Source organism: Astatotilapia calliptera, chromosome 9, assembly GCF_964374335.1.
Source record: "Astatotilapia calliptera chromosome 9, fAstCal68.1, whole genome shotgun sequence".
In the NCBI taxonomy this organism is placed as follows: domain Eukaryota; kingdom Metazoa; phylum Chordata; class Actinopteri; order Cichliformes; family Cichlidae; genus Astatotilapia; species Astatotilapia calliptera.
The window spans coordinates 12,452,524-12,467,329 of record NC_137430.1 but is presented as its reverse complement, the minus strand read 5'-3'; the positions used below and the strand labels follow the sequence as shown (position 1 = coordinate 12,467,329).

The 14,806-nt window shown below is 44.3% G+C and overlaps 2 protein-coding genes across 2 annotated transcripts; one reads left to right on the top strand and one right to left on the bottom strand.

Annotated features, from left to right (window-relative positions):
- Window positions 1–8,291: 8,291 nt before the first annotated feature.
- On the top strand, window positions 8,292–12,247 carry psme1 (proteasome activator subunit 1). The gene is made up of 11 exons (XM_080306416.1): window positions 8,292–8,669; window positions 8,898–8,930; window positions 9,019–9,081; window positions 9,160–9,258; window positions 9,959–10,016; window positions 10,328–10,425; window positions 10,548–10,616; window positions 10,700–10,767; window positions 11,194–11,248; window positions 11,447–11,533; window positions 12,008–12,247. Exons 1-11 carry the CDS (start codon window positions 8,631–8,633, stop codon window positions 12,086–12,088), a joined length of 750 nt encoding a protein of 249 aa, XP_080162542.1. The 5' UTR covers window positions 8,292–8,630; the 3' UTR covers window positions 12,089–12,247.
- fitm1 (fat storage inducing transmembrane protein 1) lies at window positions 11,924–14,669 on the bottom strand. Its single transcript, XM_026180017.2, has 2 exons — window positions 14,266–14,669; window positions 11,924–13,107 (listed from the first exon to the last, which is right to left on the bottom strand). Exons 1-2 carry the CDS (start codon window positions 14,550–14,552, stop codon window positions 12,438–12,440), a joined length of 957 nt encoding a protein of 318 aa, XP_026035802.2. The 5' UTR covers window positions 14,553–14,669; the 3' UTR covers window positions 11,924–12,437.
- Between the last annotated feature and the right edge of the window lie 137 nt (window positions 14,670–14,806).

Sequence of the window (14,806 nt, the reverse complement as noted above, 5' to 3'; positions counted from 1 at the left end):
CAAAGGTCACCATCAGTAACACACTACAACGGCAGGGAATCAAATCCCGCAGTGCCAGACGTGTTCCGCTGCTGAAGCCAGTGCATGTCCAGGCCCGTCTGAAGTTTGCCAGAGAGCACATGGATGATACAGCAGAGGATTGGGAGAATGTCATGTGGTCAGATGAAACCAAAGTAGAACTTTTTGGTATAAACTCAACTCGTCGTGTTTGGAGGACGAAGAATACTGAGTTGCATCCCAAGAACACCATACCTACTGTGAAGCATGGGGGTGGAAACATCATGCTATGGGGCTGTTTTTCTGCCAAGGGGACAGGACGACTGATCCGTGTTAAGGACAGAATGAATGGGGCCATGTATCGTGAGATTTTGAGCCAAAACCTCCTTCCATCAGTGAGAACTTTGAAGATTAAACGAGGCTGGGTCTTCCAACATGACAATGATCCAAAACACACCGCCCGGGCAACAAAGGAGTGGCTCCGTAAGAAGCATTTGAAAGTCCTGGAGTGGCCTAGCCAGTCTCCAGACCTCAACCCCATAGAAAATCTGTGGCGGGAGTTGAAAGTCCGTGTTGCTCGGCGACAGCCCCAAAACATCACTGCTCTCGAGAAGATCTGCATGGAGGAATGGGCCAAAATACCAGCTACTGTGTGTGCAAACCTGGTAAAGACCTATAGTAAACGTTTGACCTCTGTTATTGCCAACAAAGGTTATGTTACAAAGTATTGAGTTGTATTTTTGTTATTGACCAAATACTTATTTTCCACCCTGATTTACGAATAAATTCTTTACAAATCCTACCATGTGGATTCATGGATTTTTTTTTCACATTCTGTCTCTCACAGTTGAAGTGTACCTCTGGTGCAAATTACTGACCTCTGTCATCATTTTAGGTGGGGGGACTTGCACAATCGGTGGCTGACTAAATACTTTTTTGCCCCACTGTATAAGGCTTTCCACGGGTCCGCTCGATCGATTATAAATGGAGAATGGGTGGAATCTTCTCCACCTCTTGGGTGTCTGGGCACCCATATCTCCGCTGATCTCACTTGGACCCACAACACCAACGGCCACTCACCTGACTAATCAGAGCCATGGTTAGAGAAACCCCATAACTCAGGCCACTCACACTCGTTGTACATGTACAATGACAATAAAGGGCTATTCTATTTTATTCTAATCACATTTTTGGAAACATGAGTTCAGCTTCATGAGCCACACCCAGGCCTAATTACTGCCAGGCTGGTTGAATCAAGATAAAAATAAAAACTAGAAAGGTGAAGTAGGCTAAAAGATCTCAAAACGCAACACATCACACCAGGATCTAAAGAAACAGCCAATAAGCAAAGTCACTGGCATCTGCCAGTCTGGAAAGGGTTACAAAGCCATTTCTAAGGCTCTGGGACTCCAGTGAACCACACTGAGCTGGACTGAAAAACAACACAAAGGCACTAACCATGCCAGCACAGGAACAAGGTAAAAGCACAAGATTGATAGACGTTAAAGATTCTTCTGAGACAATCCAGCAAATAACAGCAGGGTGCAAGATGCTAGCAGGCAGGACCATAACCAAGTCATAATATGCAGGAACATCTGTACTGAGTGTGGCCTGGAATTCCCGAGGTCAAAATGGGAGACCTTTTGACTTTTGGTGATTTTGAATAACTGAGCTAAGATCCTGTGGGACTTCCAGATACAGATGGACAAAATAATGATGGCTAACCAACCGGACATATTAGTGGTGGACAAGCAGAGGAAGACGGCTGTAGTGATAGGGTTAGAAATGTAGCAATACGAAAAGACAGCAACATCAGGAAGAAGAAACATAAGAAGCTTGAGAAACACCAAGGGCTCAGAGGAGAGCTCAAGAAGATGTGGAGGGTGAAGGCAACAGTGGTTCCAGTAGTATGGTGGTGTAATGACCCCCCAGAACTGGCCAAGTGGCTCCAACAGATCCCTGGAACATCCAAGATTTCCGTCCAGAAGAGCACAGTCCTAGGAAACAGATACTGGGCAGCACCCTCAAGCTCCCAGGCCTCTGGTAGAAGCCTTTTTTTGAAGGATAAAGACCTCCCACAATGGTCCATGTTAAAGTAAAGAACCATTGTAGGAAATAAAGAAAAGCCATAACCTTTCAGGCTGAAAACCTGACACTCGGTAATTAACTTTCTGTCAGCATTGGTGAATACAAAGAGCAGTTAGCAGGTTTGAGATTCAACACCCTGAAACAGGGCACAAAATTGGATTTCATTCAAACCAAGAAGTGAAAATCATCACATCATTTATCTCTGAAAGAAATGTAAATGAAAGATTTGCAGATATGACTTTATAATAAATGTTATTTGAGTGGTGCGACAAATTCAAAGCTGCTAAGTTTTTAGGTTTTATTTATAATGTTTAATGGAATATGGCTGTAATTATCACTTTTCACTACACCGATCATATTTATAAGACACGGCACAGCTGTAGATGTTATCCTGTTACATTTCCCTCTCTCTGGGAACTTACACACACACAAATGAAACTGTGAGACAGGGGCAAGTAAAAGGGTGGGGTTGGACACTGGGAGATAAAGAGAGACACAGCAATCCAATATATCTGGTTAAACTTCACCCCTCATGTCTCATGTTGTCTGATAGGGCTTGCAGAGTCAGCAGACAACTGATATAACACACACACACCTTTCCTGTGGATTACAGGTATGCTCTCCCCATGCAAACACAAAACCATTTCAAGTTGTGACATCTGTAACATGCTAGAAGCACGGCATCTCAGAGCTGCAGCATCAATTATATGTGTACACGAGTGTGTTGTAACTTCTGTCAGGCACATTTTGTCCTGCTAAGGTGTTTTCATCATGTTGTTGTGGCCCCAAAGCCTCACCAGTAAACTCAAAGTCCAAAAAAACAAGGACAGGCTGGGATGATGGCGTGGTTTCTTTTTTAGGGTTGTGAGGGGATGGCAAAGTAAATTAAGAAAATTACAATGATTTATTTGAAATCTCTGAAACCATAATCCTTTACTCTTCTCAGTCTGCATAAATAATGGTTTGCAAGAACTTCAAAGCCTACGCTGCATGCTTTCTTTCTGACACACATACACCATTAGTGTTAATATGACAGGTCTGTAAATAAAGTCGTTTACATCACGCCAGCCACTCATGAAGCCACCTCTCTCTTTCTACACTCCTGTTCAGTCGCATGAACTTTGTCTGGATCATTTCTCAACGTCCTCCCCAAACTGAATAACACAGTGCAGACCTTTAATCGCTCACCCAGTCAAAATCAAAGCTGCAATAGCTAATGGAGTTCAGTCGAGTGCAGCCGCCCTTTGCTCTGAACTGTCACCTCGTGTCTGCTGAGTGATTGTTTTTCTAGTGTTACATTTTATGGTGCCATATACTACAGGTGAAAAGAAAACAACTACATAGTTATGTACGCTCCAACACTACAACAGTGGGCAGGAAATAAGAGAAGGATTTAACAAAGTAGTTAAAGCTGTGTGGTGTTTTTACTGTCTTTTTGTCATTAGACGTGATAGGTTTACCTGATAATGTCCCAACTCAGACTGTGCTGGCACAGGATGACCTGTAGTTGGACGGTATCCTGTTTACAGTGGGAGGCTCTGACGTGTCGTCACTTCACTCAGGTATCTTTATTTGCTTTACTCTTTACAGCAGCCCATGCCTCTGTCCACACAGCTCCTGATGAAAGAGCTATTGTAACAGCTGAATATTGGTGTAGCAGCAGGGACGCTCACCTATCAATAATGAGTAGTGCTCTTTTTCTTTCTTTCTTTTCAAAAGTTTGTCACTTTTCCTTTTATTCCTGTAGTTTAATCCAGCAAAGATTTAAAACATAAAATCAAATCTTAGAAGCATCTTTCAGGTTCATTTGAGCTTTATTTAATGATTTGATGTAGATTTTTCATGGCTCTAGGAACTTTTAGAAGGCCAGAATCCTGAGATCAGAGAGCACGGGGTGGAACATAAAGGTGCAAAAGGTCAGAGAGTTATGAAGGTGCCAATCCATTTAAGACCTTGTAGGTGAGCAGCAGGACCTTAAAATCTGTTGAACCTGACAAGGTAGCATATGAAGAGGTCTCAGTACAGGGGTAATGTGCTCAAATTTCCCCAGTTTTCATTCAAATGCGAGCAGCTGCATTTTGCACCATCTGTAAACCTCTAAAACTTTTCTTTGGTAGCCCAGAAAGAAGAGCGTTACAATAATCGATACATGAAGACACAAATGCATGGACAAGAACCTCTGCAGTGTCGCTTGACAAAACGTCTTTAAATGATAAAAGGCGGTCTTTGTTGTCTCTTTTACATGAGACTCGAGGAGAGCACCCTGTCAAACCACACGCCCAAGTTTTCAACCTTGTCCCTGCAATTTCAAGTTGAAATTTTGGGATAAGTACTGAAATTTTTGTGGTCCAATGACCATCAACTCTGGCTTATCAGTATTAAGGAGCAGGAAATTATCCAATAACCAGTCCCTAATTGCATATAGACAAGACTGTAGTTTAGACACTTTACACAATTTCCAACGGTTAGAGGAACATAAAGCTGTCGTTTGTCTTCATAATCCTTTTTCTTTACTCCACACTGAACAACAGCACCCACCAGTGGAAGCACCCATAACTCACAGACTGATACAGAATTTGTTCACACATCTAACATCTAACACACATAACTGAGAGGACGGGAATATGTCTTAGGGTCAATCTGAGCATTAAACTTGATTTAAGATTGATTTTTTTATAAATTATTTTTCAGATATTGCTCTGATTTTTAGGTTAGGTTAATGGGTGCAATGTCATGGTCCTGGGTCGTTGACCCAGCGTTTTGTGTTTTGTGATTATTTCCCTCTGTTCTAGTTATTCTGTGTCCTCCCCCCTTGTGTCCGGTTCGGGTTCTAGATTTCCTGTTTTGTTCTGAAAGTCTGTGTCTGTTGTCATTGTGTTCAGCTTGTGTCCTCCAGTCATCATGTGTAATCAGATCAGCTGTTCTTCCCTCCTGTGTGCGATTACGCGATTACCTTGTGTGTGTGTGTATATATAGTGGGTGTCGGTCTGTGTTCGTTGTCGGCTCGTCTGTGTTTCTTGGTATCCTGGTCCTTGGTCTGCGTCTCTCTGCTGCGCTCTCCGTTTTGTAAGAGTTCAGGTTTGCTCTTTAGTTTCTCCCAGTTTAGGTTTGTCATTACTCATGCTTCATTGCCTGTTTTTGCCACTGCCACCGTGTAAATAAACTTCACTCGTATCATCAGTTTGCTGCATTTTGGGTCCTCCTTTTCCTCCACTCCACACGGCTCACTCGGCCAGCCGTGACATGCAAAGATTTTTGCTTTTACAAAAACATAAAGAAGAGGAAAAAAGAAGACAAAATAAAATAAAATAAACCGAGTATTAAATATTACAATATATATAATAGTTATGGACAAAAAATTGATATATAGTACTATGCAAAAGTCTTGAGCCATTTCTTCATATGTTTCTTCATAAATACAGAATATATCAGAATATGAGACAAAAACAGAGTTTGTGCAATCTAACGAGCTTTAGTCAGCATTTGTAAGATCCACACAGCCTGAATTGGGGTGGGGTGGGGTGCTTTTAACCATGTAAAGAACTTTGTGCTACTTTTTTTTTTTTTTGTATGAAAAGTGCTTTATAAATAAAGTTTGATTGATTGAATTCTATTTGACAGCTTTCTTCTGTAGTCTTCAGGAATAGTTGTCCAGGTGCTTTGAAGGACATCACTGTGATTTAATTTTTGTGTAATCTCAGCTTTTCCTCGTTCTTCCCCCTTCTTTAAGAAAGGCTTACTGATGTTGCTGTTCTGGGCCCCGGTCCGGATGAGCCTGGGCCCCCTTTCCCTGGCAGGTTGCGGAGTATGGGGGTTCCTACTGGGGTCAGCGGGGAAGCTGGCCCCAGGGAGGGGTCACTTGCCCCTCCCTTCCTTCCCTCCCCATCTCCAGCTGCCTCCCTCTTCCCGCTCCACCACAATCACCCACACATGCAGGGCCTTGGGGTAAAGGTGTGTCACCAGGGTGCAGGGGAGGCATCCCCCTCTGTCCCCTTCTGGCTTCTTGTGCCTCAATTTTATCTCACAGCTTAGACATTTACATTACTCACACTCTCATAACACATACATATAGCATCTTGGGGGTGGGCACGCTACACGGACTCCAAAAGACCATCAGGGTGTACACCTCACCCCTGGCGTTGTTGCCCACCTCTCAATTCTAAATACACGTAGACACTGAGTTTTAAATGCACCTTAGAACACACATGCATCAACACTACATATGAGTGGGTGGAGGGAGGTTTGGAGTCTTCTCACCCCCCCGTTCTCTGCGACCTGCTGGAGCGGGGGGGCTAGGAGGAGGAGTTGGCCGTCCAACTGGGGTCTGGAGTGTGGGGCCTCCCTGCTGCTGCGGAGTCGGGGCGGTCTGCTTCTCCCCACCGCAGGGAAAAGGGTAACACCACCTGGGTCTGGGTGCAGTTCCCCCCTCCAGGGGCAAGGGTACCTAGACCCGGTTCCTAGAGTACGCTTGGGGAGTGTGATCGTGTGTACAGCGTCTCTTTATGTCTGTCTCCACGTTGGTTGAGTGTGGAGTGAGTGCATATGAGAGCATGAGGGTGGGAATGGATGTTTGTATCTGTGTGTGCCTGTATGTCTGTGTCTATATGTCAGGTTGGGTATCAGACGCCACCTCTCTGGGGACATCTCAGGCCCTCCAAGGTTTGGAGGCCTATCTCCCCCCATCACTCCCCCTGCCGGTGGCAGACGCCCTCAGACATCAGTGCGTTGGTGCGCCCGGGGATGGGCGTCCAGGTACACACCGGCTCACTCCTTGGTGGCCGCTTATCGGGGCCTGGAGCCTGGGGCTCGCTCGGGCCACTTTGGGGGTGGAGTGTCCTCGGCCTCTCGGCCTGGGGCTCGGTCACTCAGGCACGGCTGGCTGCCGGCGGAGCTCTCGGGCGCGTCACTGCAACTCCCCCTGGCTTCTGCTCCGCGGCTGCTGAGTGAGCCCTCATCTGGGACTCTCCTCAGCTCTTTCTGGGACAGTGGCGCTGCTGCCCCTCTGTTGGTCTTTCTTGGTCTCTTGAGTTCTGGGGGCCTCTGGATGTCTGGAGTTTTGATCTCCTCCATACCCGCTTCATGCCCTGGAGGACGGGGCTGTGGCTCCTCACACCCTCTAGCAGATCGTTACATGAAGGAACCTTTTAAATACAAGCGCGTTCATGCTCACAGGTGTACACACGGGGACTCACACACACAAACTACACCCTTTTTGGCTCCTTCCTCAAAGCACACTGTGCGCTGTCGATATTACGTGCTGCACAATAATGTTTATTATTTTGTATTTACTGTTATATTCCCATAGATCATCGTGATGTTGTTTATTGTATTGCTCTCGTATTCTTCTGCTTGTTTTCTTTTTTCTTTTTCAACAGGTGATCCAGGTGATTGATATGTATTTTTTTTGTCTGCTTATTTAGTTGGTTTTTGTTTTTTGCCCTTTATCCCCGTCCCTCTTCTCCGCTGTTTTTCCCCCTCTTCCTTTCTCCCCTTTCTTTTCCTCATTCAAGTCTGTCCCGTATCTTGCAAGTGAAAATAAAAAAATAAAATAAACAATAAAAGGTGAATCAAATAGACCATTACGGCAAGGCTGGGATGGTCCATTTGGTAAAGTAAATCCGTTGGGCATCTTTCCTCGCCTTTAGACAATAATTCTGATGGCAAAAGAACCAAACGGGACAGGCAATAGATGAATAAAAGGTCAGATGCGTCTCTCAGGTCCTGTGTCAGGTTTTTGATGTATTGTTTTTCCTGCTTCTAAGGACATGACTTTCAGATACTGTTCTTCTGCTGTAGACAGTTTTTAGGTCTATCTATTTTTAGGTTTATCATCCTGTTTTTGAGGATAGGTTCCTCAATTCTTTAAGGACATACTGCAAAATTCTCAGATAAATGTCAGGTTTTCAACTAATAGCTTTTTAGGAATCAACTTGTTAGTCCAAAAATATAATTTTATGCCTGTCAAATTTATATTTGGTATTTTTGCAGATTTAACGATGAGGGGGCGAAATATGTTTTTGTGATAGGCTGCTCGTACTAAAGTGCCTTAAGAATTGGTTTTTGAGGCTAAATTGTGTATGTTTAGACTCAACATTGGTTCATCCCTTGAGTTAGGTGACTTTTTTTTATTCTTGGATGAGGGTTAGCCCTTCGAAGACAAAGAAATAACTACTGCCACACAGAAACGCATTTCTCTGAGTGGTTTTTTTTTTTTGCTTGTAGACTTCCCCACTCTGTTCCCATCACAGCCCCATTTTCTGGGAAATGAGAAGTCGACTGCTCCTTATAAAATAAAGTCAAATAAAACTACACGGCCCACAATGCAACACGTCCATTCGCTATTACTGCAGGAAAGTACGGAACTGTCTAAAACACTCTTTACTTTCATTTTCGCTTTTTATGCTGAGTAACTGTGAGTATTTGTCCGTGTCGTGCACGGAATTGAATTACACAGAAAGAGAGCATATTCTTATTTCGAACCGCCTCCTGTGAAGTCAAAGCCTTTACTAAACTCTAATAAACAACTTCTGCTCTCCAAAGACGACATGGCTGCTGTGGATATTCGCCTCAAGTCGAAGAAACAGGTGAGTCCGCTAGCACAAAGTGTTATGTAGCAGCAAGCTAACTCTCCTTTCCCTTCACTTACATGGTTAGTGTGTCAGTGATGCTAGCAGGCGAGCTAGTGTCCACATAAGTGTTTGTTTTCATGGGGTTTGTCTACGGACAGCAGGGGTCACGGGAGGTGAGCAGCAGCAGGGGCTAAATAAAACGGTCATTTATAAGCAAGCCTAAAATCTGTGACTTTATTCTAGGTGGACGACTTCTGCCAAAAGCTCACCAAGGAGGTAACTCAAACGAAAATCAGAAATCTTTCCCAGCTCTGCTTCACAAGTTTGAATTGTTAATGTGGATTTTGTTACTTGGTTTTAACAGGCGGAGGTGCTGGTGTCAACATATTTCCCACAGAAGCTTGAAGAGCTGCAGGAGCTGCTGAAGGTATCCACCTGTGTGACTGTGGGCACATACCACTGGGCTCTTGATTCTCACATTGGGTGACTTGTGTTTGTGCGTCAGTCTTTCAGATGCAACGATCTGCCTTCTTTGAAGGCTCCACTCGACATCCCGATACCCGATCCGGCGAAAGAGGAGGCCAAGCGCAAGAAAAAAGAGCAGGTGGGGACTCCATCCCAGAAGACTGTTCTTTAAAACTGTGATATAAATCCAATAAAGGAGCATTCGGGGTGATTTATGAAGGACGGCTGTTTTTCCATTACCCAGATGTAATGGCTTTCATATCGAGGAGCCTCACATCTGTGTTTTATTTGTCTAACCTTTGAATTTCTTCATAGAGCCTCCTCTCAACTGGGGTCCTCGGCTCAGGGTTTATATTTAGTGTTTCATTATATAAAGACACAATGCTGAGTCCCCAGTTACCATGACAACCAATCACAGTGCAATTTCCAAGGGCTGTTTTACAAACTGGCAGCGAGCGGGTCTTTTATGTTACTTCAGTCGGCTGTGAATTTCAGATTTTTATAAACCGTACAAAGGCTGTGTGTCTTGAACTAATACTCATGCAGGGATTTAGAGGAGGGCAGAGAGCCGTGTAGCTAATGCCACTGGGTTTTTTTAACGAGGGTTAGGAGAATATTTGGGGTGGTTGCACAACTTTCGGGAGCTGCTGGAGTCTCCTTAGAATATCAAGGGGCACAGATTGCTGCAACTGGGTTACATGTCTTAAGCAAAGAAAAAGAATCCAACAGAGATCCCAAGGTTGAAAAGCCAGAAGAGAAAAAGGCGTGCAGCCTAGCTGTCTTGGAGATTAATCATCAGCAAAAACTCTGACCCGATGCCTTCTATTCTTATTTTACAGAAGGAGGCTAAGGAGGGGAAGAAAGACAAGGACAGTGATAAAGAGGATGAAGACGCAGGTAAATGGGGGGAAAATAGAAACAAAGATGCATTCGTTTAGCAGTAACCGTATTCCTGTAAATAAGGACAATAAATACTGCAGGAAGAAAGGCTCCAAACCCATGTATGAAACACATCACTGCTTTTCTGGCTCCTTTGTAACAAACTGATGAGTCTACTGTGGCTCATGAGCTGACGATACAAAGTTTAAACACCGTTTACACACGGATTAGCTAACTGGAAGAAAGCAAGGGCATAAGGAACTTTTTCTATATTAGAAAAGCAAATCTGCAGCTCACTAAGTGAAGGAGTGCTATCCTCTGTCCTCCAGGCCCTCCATGTGGTCCCATCTGCACCAATGAGAAGGTGGAGAGCCTCCTGCCGAAGGTCAAAACTGAGATCCAGACACTGAAGGAGAAGCTCAACACGGTCAGTCTCAGAACTTTATGTGGAGAAAAATTTGTCGGGTTTTATGTGCAGAAAATATTAATGTGATAAAAAGTCTTGTATATTGTACTAGTGGGGTTTTTTTCTTTTTATTTTCCTGGAAGGTGTCAATGTGGGTGCAACTCCAGATTCCTAAAATTGAGGATGGGAACAATTTCGGAGTGGCTGTCCAGGTTAGTAAACAATCGCATGTGGAGTCTATCTTTAGGGTGAAATTTATCCAGCTGCATTTTAAATCTTCCTTCGTGTCCACCAGGAGAAAGTGTTTGAGCTGCTGACCAACACACGCACCAAGATCGAAGGATTCCAGACTCAGATTTCAAAGTAAGAGCCTGCACTGACGTAGCCAGGAAAACAGACCTGACATTACTCCATCAAAAGTATTTGGCAGAGAAAACCACAAAACCTGCTGCGCTCAGTATCATAAGAATATCCACAATTACTGAGAAATCTATACATATAAACAGCAATTCAGGCTTTCAGAGGGTCTCATCCATCTTTATTTAGTGAAGTCAAACAGAAAAAAAGTCATATAGATATAAGCAGAATCAGAAAGGCTTCAATTCCACATTTAAAAGTGAGAAAATCTTAACAGAGATAATGAGAGGCAGTCTTCTGCTTTGTCTTTTTATTAAAAACCAGACTGATGTGTTGAATATGGCATTGGATGTGACATTTAGCGAAACGCTGGGGGCTATTTTAAAACAGGTGGGTGGTGCTGTAACTCCTCTCTTCTCCTTGTTTTGGCAGGTATTACAACGAGAGGGGTGACGCTGTGGCCAAAGCCTCCAAGTCGCCCCACGTGGTCAGTGTCTCCCGCTGTGCATCCTAATAAGCATATTAATGTGTGAATGAGAAAAATGTGTGCCGGTGCGCTGAAAAAAAAAACTTATGAGGACATTCTCTCCCGCATAAATTAGTTGCTGTTGTGTCATGTGCTTATCATACTACACATTGTTTTGCTAATACGCTCGCTGTTTGTGGTGTGGGTTTTCTGCTGCAGGGAGACTACAGACAGCTGGTCCACGAGCTGGACCAATATCAATACTGCGAGCTCCGCCTTGTGGTCTTGGACATCCGCAATACATACGTAAGACACCCACTGCCTCTTGCTTACAGTTGGCCCTCTCTGACTGCGTGTATCCTGAATCTCATGATCCACACTCCGTGTACCATCTGCTGTTTTCATGCTCTGTATTTTAAATTGAGCGGCTTGGGTGTAAAATATGCTTGTCGTGTCCACCGGCGGGAGCGGCAGCTTAAATGGAATCCATTCCTTCTTAATAGGAGGGTAATTAAACTAATTGCAGTGCTTGTGTTAAATTGATTGGCGCTCCGTCTCCCGTCCATTAATCAGCTCGTCTCTTTCCTTCGGCCATTGTCCTCCCGTGTTTGATGCCGCTAATGAACAAGGCGTTGCGGGCGATGATGAAAGGAGCTGTTTGACGTGATTACAGCTCCATATCTGGACGTCCCTCTCTTTTATGACTCCCTGTAAACTGTCTGTCTTTCCTATATCATCCTGCTTCTGCATCACACTCTGTGTCTTTATTTCTCTCTCCAGGCTGTGTTGTTTGACATCATTAACAAGAACTTTGACAAGATTAAGAGACCCAGAGGAGATGGGAAAGCGCTCATCTACTGAGGCAGACTCCAGGCTCGTTTTTTTTTTTTTTTTAATAAGCAACAACCAGTGTAGAATGACACTCTTCATCAAGTAATGATACACCTGCTCCCAGAAATCTTTTTCTAACTGTGCCTGCATTTTGGTTCAGATTACACAATAAAGCAGCAGTTTTTCTCACTTACTTTGTCTGAATGAGATTTCTAAGCTTCTTTTTGGACTAATTTTGACCTCTAAAGAAAGCAAACTATTAACGTGATGTCACATTTACAGCATGCAGTCTTAAAAGAGGGTTTGGAAGTTTGTTCCTGAGCTTTGAAGGACATTTCAGTGCCAAAATCTAACCATTTTCATTAAGGGTGCCACACTACTAAGGCTGTTTGTTGGTGTGCACCGTGGTAGAAAGTCCCTCTCTGGGCAAACCAGGACAACCCCATCTCGATCCGAGTCTATACAATCCGTGATAGAGTCCTCTCCACCCCAGGTAGCCCAGAGCTCCACCCAGCTGCTGGGAGGGAAACTTTGGGAAGTATGCAAGCAAACACAGCAGCAGAAACATCCAAACAAGGAGGAGAAGAACACACAGGAGGAAGACGACTCTCAGCGGGGTTCCGGGTGACCTCTGCAGAGGCTTTTGTCGCTCCAAGTGATGACCAAAGACACACATTTCCTCAACAAGCAGCAGACAGCAGAAGCAGAGGATGAGGACGTCCTGGGAGACTTCGTAGCCTCGCCACAGCATGTGGGCTTTCAGGCAGGAGGCCTTGTTCTGGTCTTCATGCAGGAGCAGCAGAGGCTGTACTGGGGAGGCCGGGCTCTGGCCGTCCTGGCCTGGGGTCATGGGCTCGTAACAGGTCCCCGCTGCATCCTCCAGCAGGGTCAGGAGGCGCTGACAGCTCCACCAGAGCAAACCCGTGAGGCCTACTCGAGAGAGGTGGCGGAGGGAAAGAGAGGTGGAGTGACGGACTGAGAGGGAGAGAAGGATGATGAAAGCGCTCGTAAAGATGCAGGTCCAACCCCAAGTGGACCTCAGGAACTTCCTGTGAGAGCGTGATGAATAAGGATATCAGTACACACCATATATATGAGCAAAACACACGCAGTAATGAAATATGTGTAGAATTACTTTTTCCTCACAGTCACAGCAACAGGAGGATCCTGGGGAGGTTGAAAGTCAGTCGTTCATGCTCATATTCACAATTTGGGGCAGTTTAGATTCGCCAGTTACCCTGACATTTATGTCTTTGAATTGGCGGAGAAAGCCAGAGAAAGAACATCCAGACTCCACACAGAACACACAAAGACTTCAGGCAGCCAGCAGGTCAGATCCAGGAGCTTCTTGCTAACACAGTGCTCAGAAAGTAAATCTATTTTTGATATGCATAAAAATTCAAGCTTTACAGCAAAGCTGAGTCTTTTTAACTTTTTCAGTTCACTCAAACTTGCTTTGAGGTATCAAAGTTGATGAGCCGGTGGTTTCACTTAATTAGTTCCATGTAAGTGCACTGAACAGTCTGAGGAAGACTTTAATTCTGCTACTGCCTCATAGTTATCATACCTCAGAATGACATTATCATACAATATTTATGTGCTGCTTTTGTTTTTCAAAAGTGGTATATTAATATTGTATTGGTTTTTGGGTGGGGGTTTACTCAGTGTATGTGACAAATGAGTGGCAGCAAAGCATCCACAAAAATAAATGAGGAATAATTTAATATCATAACTGGATTTTAAAAATATGTGATGGATTATATGAACCTAAAACAGTGGGCCAAATGACATTATGATGATTGTAAATGCTGAACTGTATTGTTCCACAAGCTGACTCAGAATAAAGACTCAGTGAAAGTTTGCCATCAAAACAGATTAAGTAGGGCTGAAGCAGTAAAAGCCCAGCGAGCACTACAGTGAGCAAGGGTGCGCTGGGTTTTATTACCGAGTCAAGAGTTTATTAAAGGAGCAGTGTCTTTATCAAAGATATACAGTTTCCTTTAGCAATGACAGCAGTTACTACAGCTATTTCAGTCAATTATTTCCATCCAATTAAATCATGATAAATCATTGCTAAACTCTCCACAAACAGGTCCTCCACCTATCTCCACCTAATAGCCAATTCTGGCCCCTGTGCTTTATGTTTGACACCCCTGGTGTACGCAAAGCACTATAAGCAGTAATTCATTGTCTCCCGGAGTCCTCACCTGTACAGGTAGTGGTTGCTGTTTGCAAAGATGCTATACTTTGATACCCAGAAGCTGAGCACAGGCCCAAAGAGGACCAATCCAGACAGCAGCAGGTGGAAGTGTCTTCTGATCAGGCTGCTTCCTAAAACTCGGGCCAGAAAGTTTGTAACAAACTCCAGAACAGTGTTCAGGAGCCTCAAGATGGATCGTCCAGGCAGTATCAGCTCTGTAGCCATCCGGTGTAGTTTATCCAAACTGATCTCTGGTGTGAAGCCATTTGAGGAGTTTCCTGTCTTTAGATTCATGTTGTTCGACCCGCGTTCGTCCTCCCTCTCTGTGGAGTCTGCCTCGCTTGCTTTTGTCTGGGAAAAGGACACCCGTCCCACTCCAGGACCTTTCTATTCTATCACTGTCAGGCACGCGAGAGAACACATGGTTTACAAAAATACAACCCCCCCTCCATGTCCCCTTTACCCTCAAAACCCCTCCCCCGTAGGCAGAAAGAGGAGATGCAGTAATGCTTGCTGCTGTAATTGACCCCATTATTTTCACAGCAATG

Excerpts from the sequence above, each read along its gene's own strand:
- psme1 (XM_080306416.1), top strand. The coding sequence starts at position 8,631 with ATGGCTGCTGTGGATATTCGCCTCAAGTCGAAGAAACAG. Across the intron at positions 10,617-10,699 it reads ATTTCGGAGTGGCTGTCCAG|GAGAAAGTGTTTGAGCTGCT; the intron begins GTTAGTAAACAA and ends CGTGTCCACCAG. Across the intron at positions 10,768-11,193 it reads TTCCAGACTCAGATTTCAAA|GTATTACAACGAGAGGGGTG; the intron begins GTAAGAGCCTGC and ends TTGTTTTGGCAG.
- fitm1 (XM_026180017.2), bottom strand. The coding sequence starts at position 14,552 with ATGAATCTAAAGACAGGAAACTCCTCAAATGGCTTCACACCAGAGATC. Across the intron at positions 13,108-14,265 it reads AGCAACCACTACCTGTACAG|GAAGTTCCTGAGGTCCACTT; the intron begins GTGAGGACTCCG and ends ACGCTCTCACAG.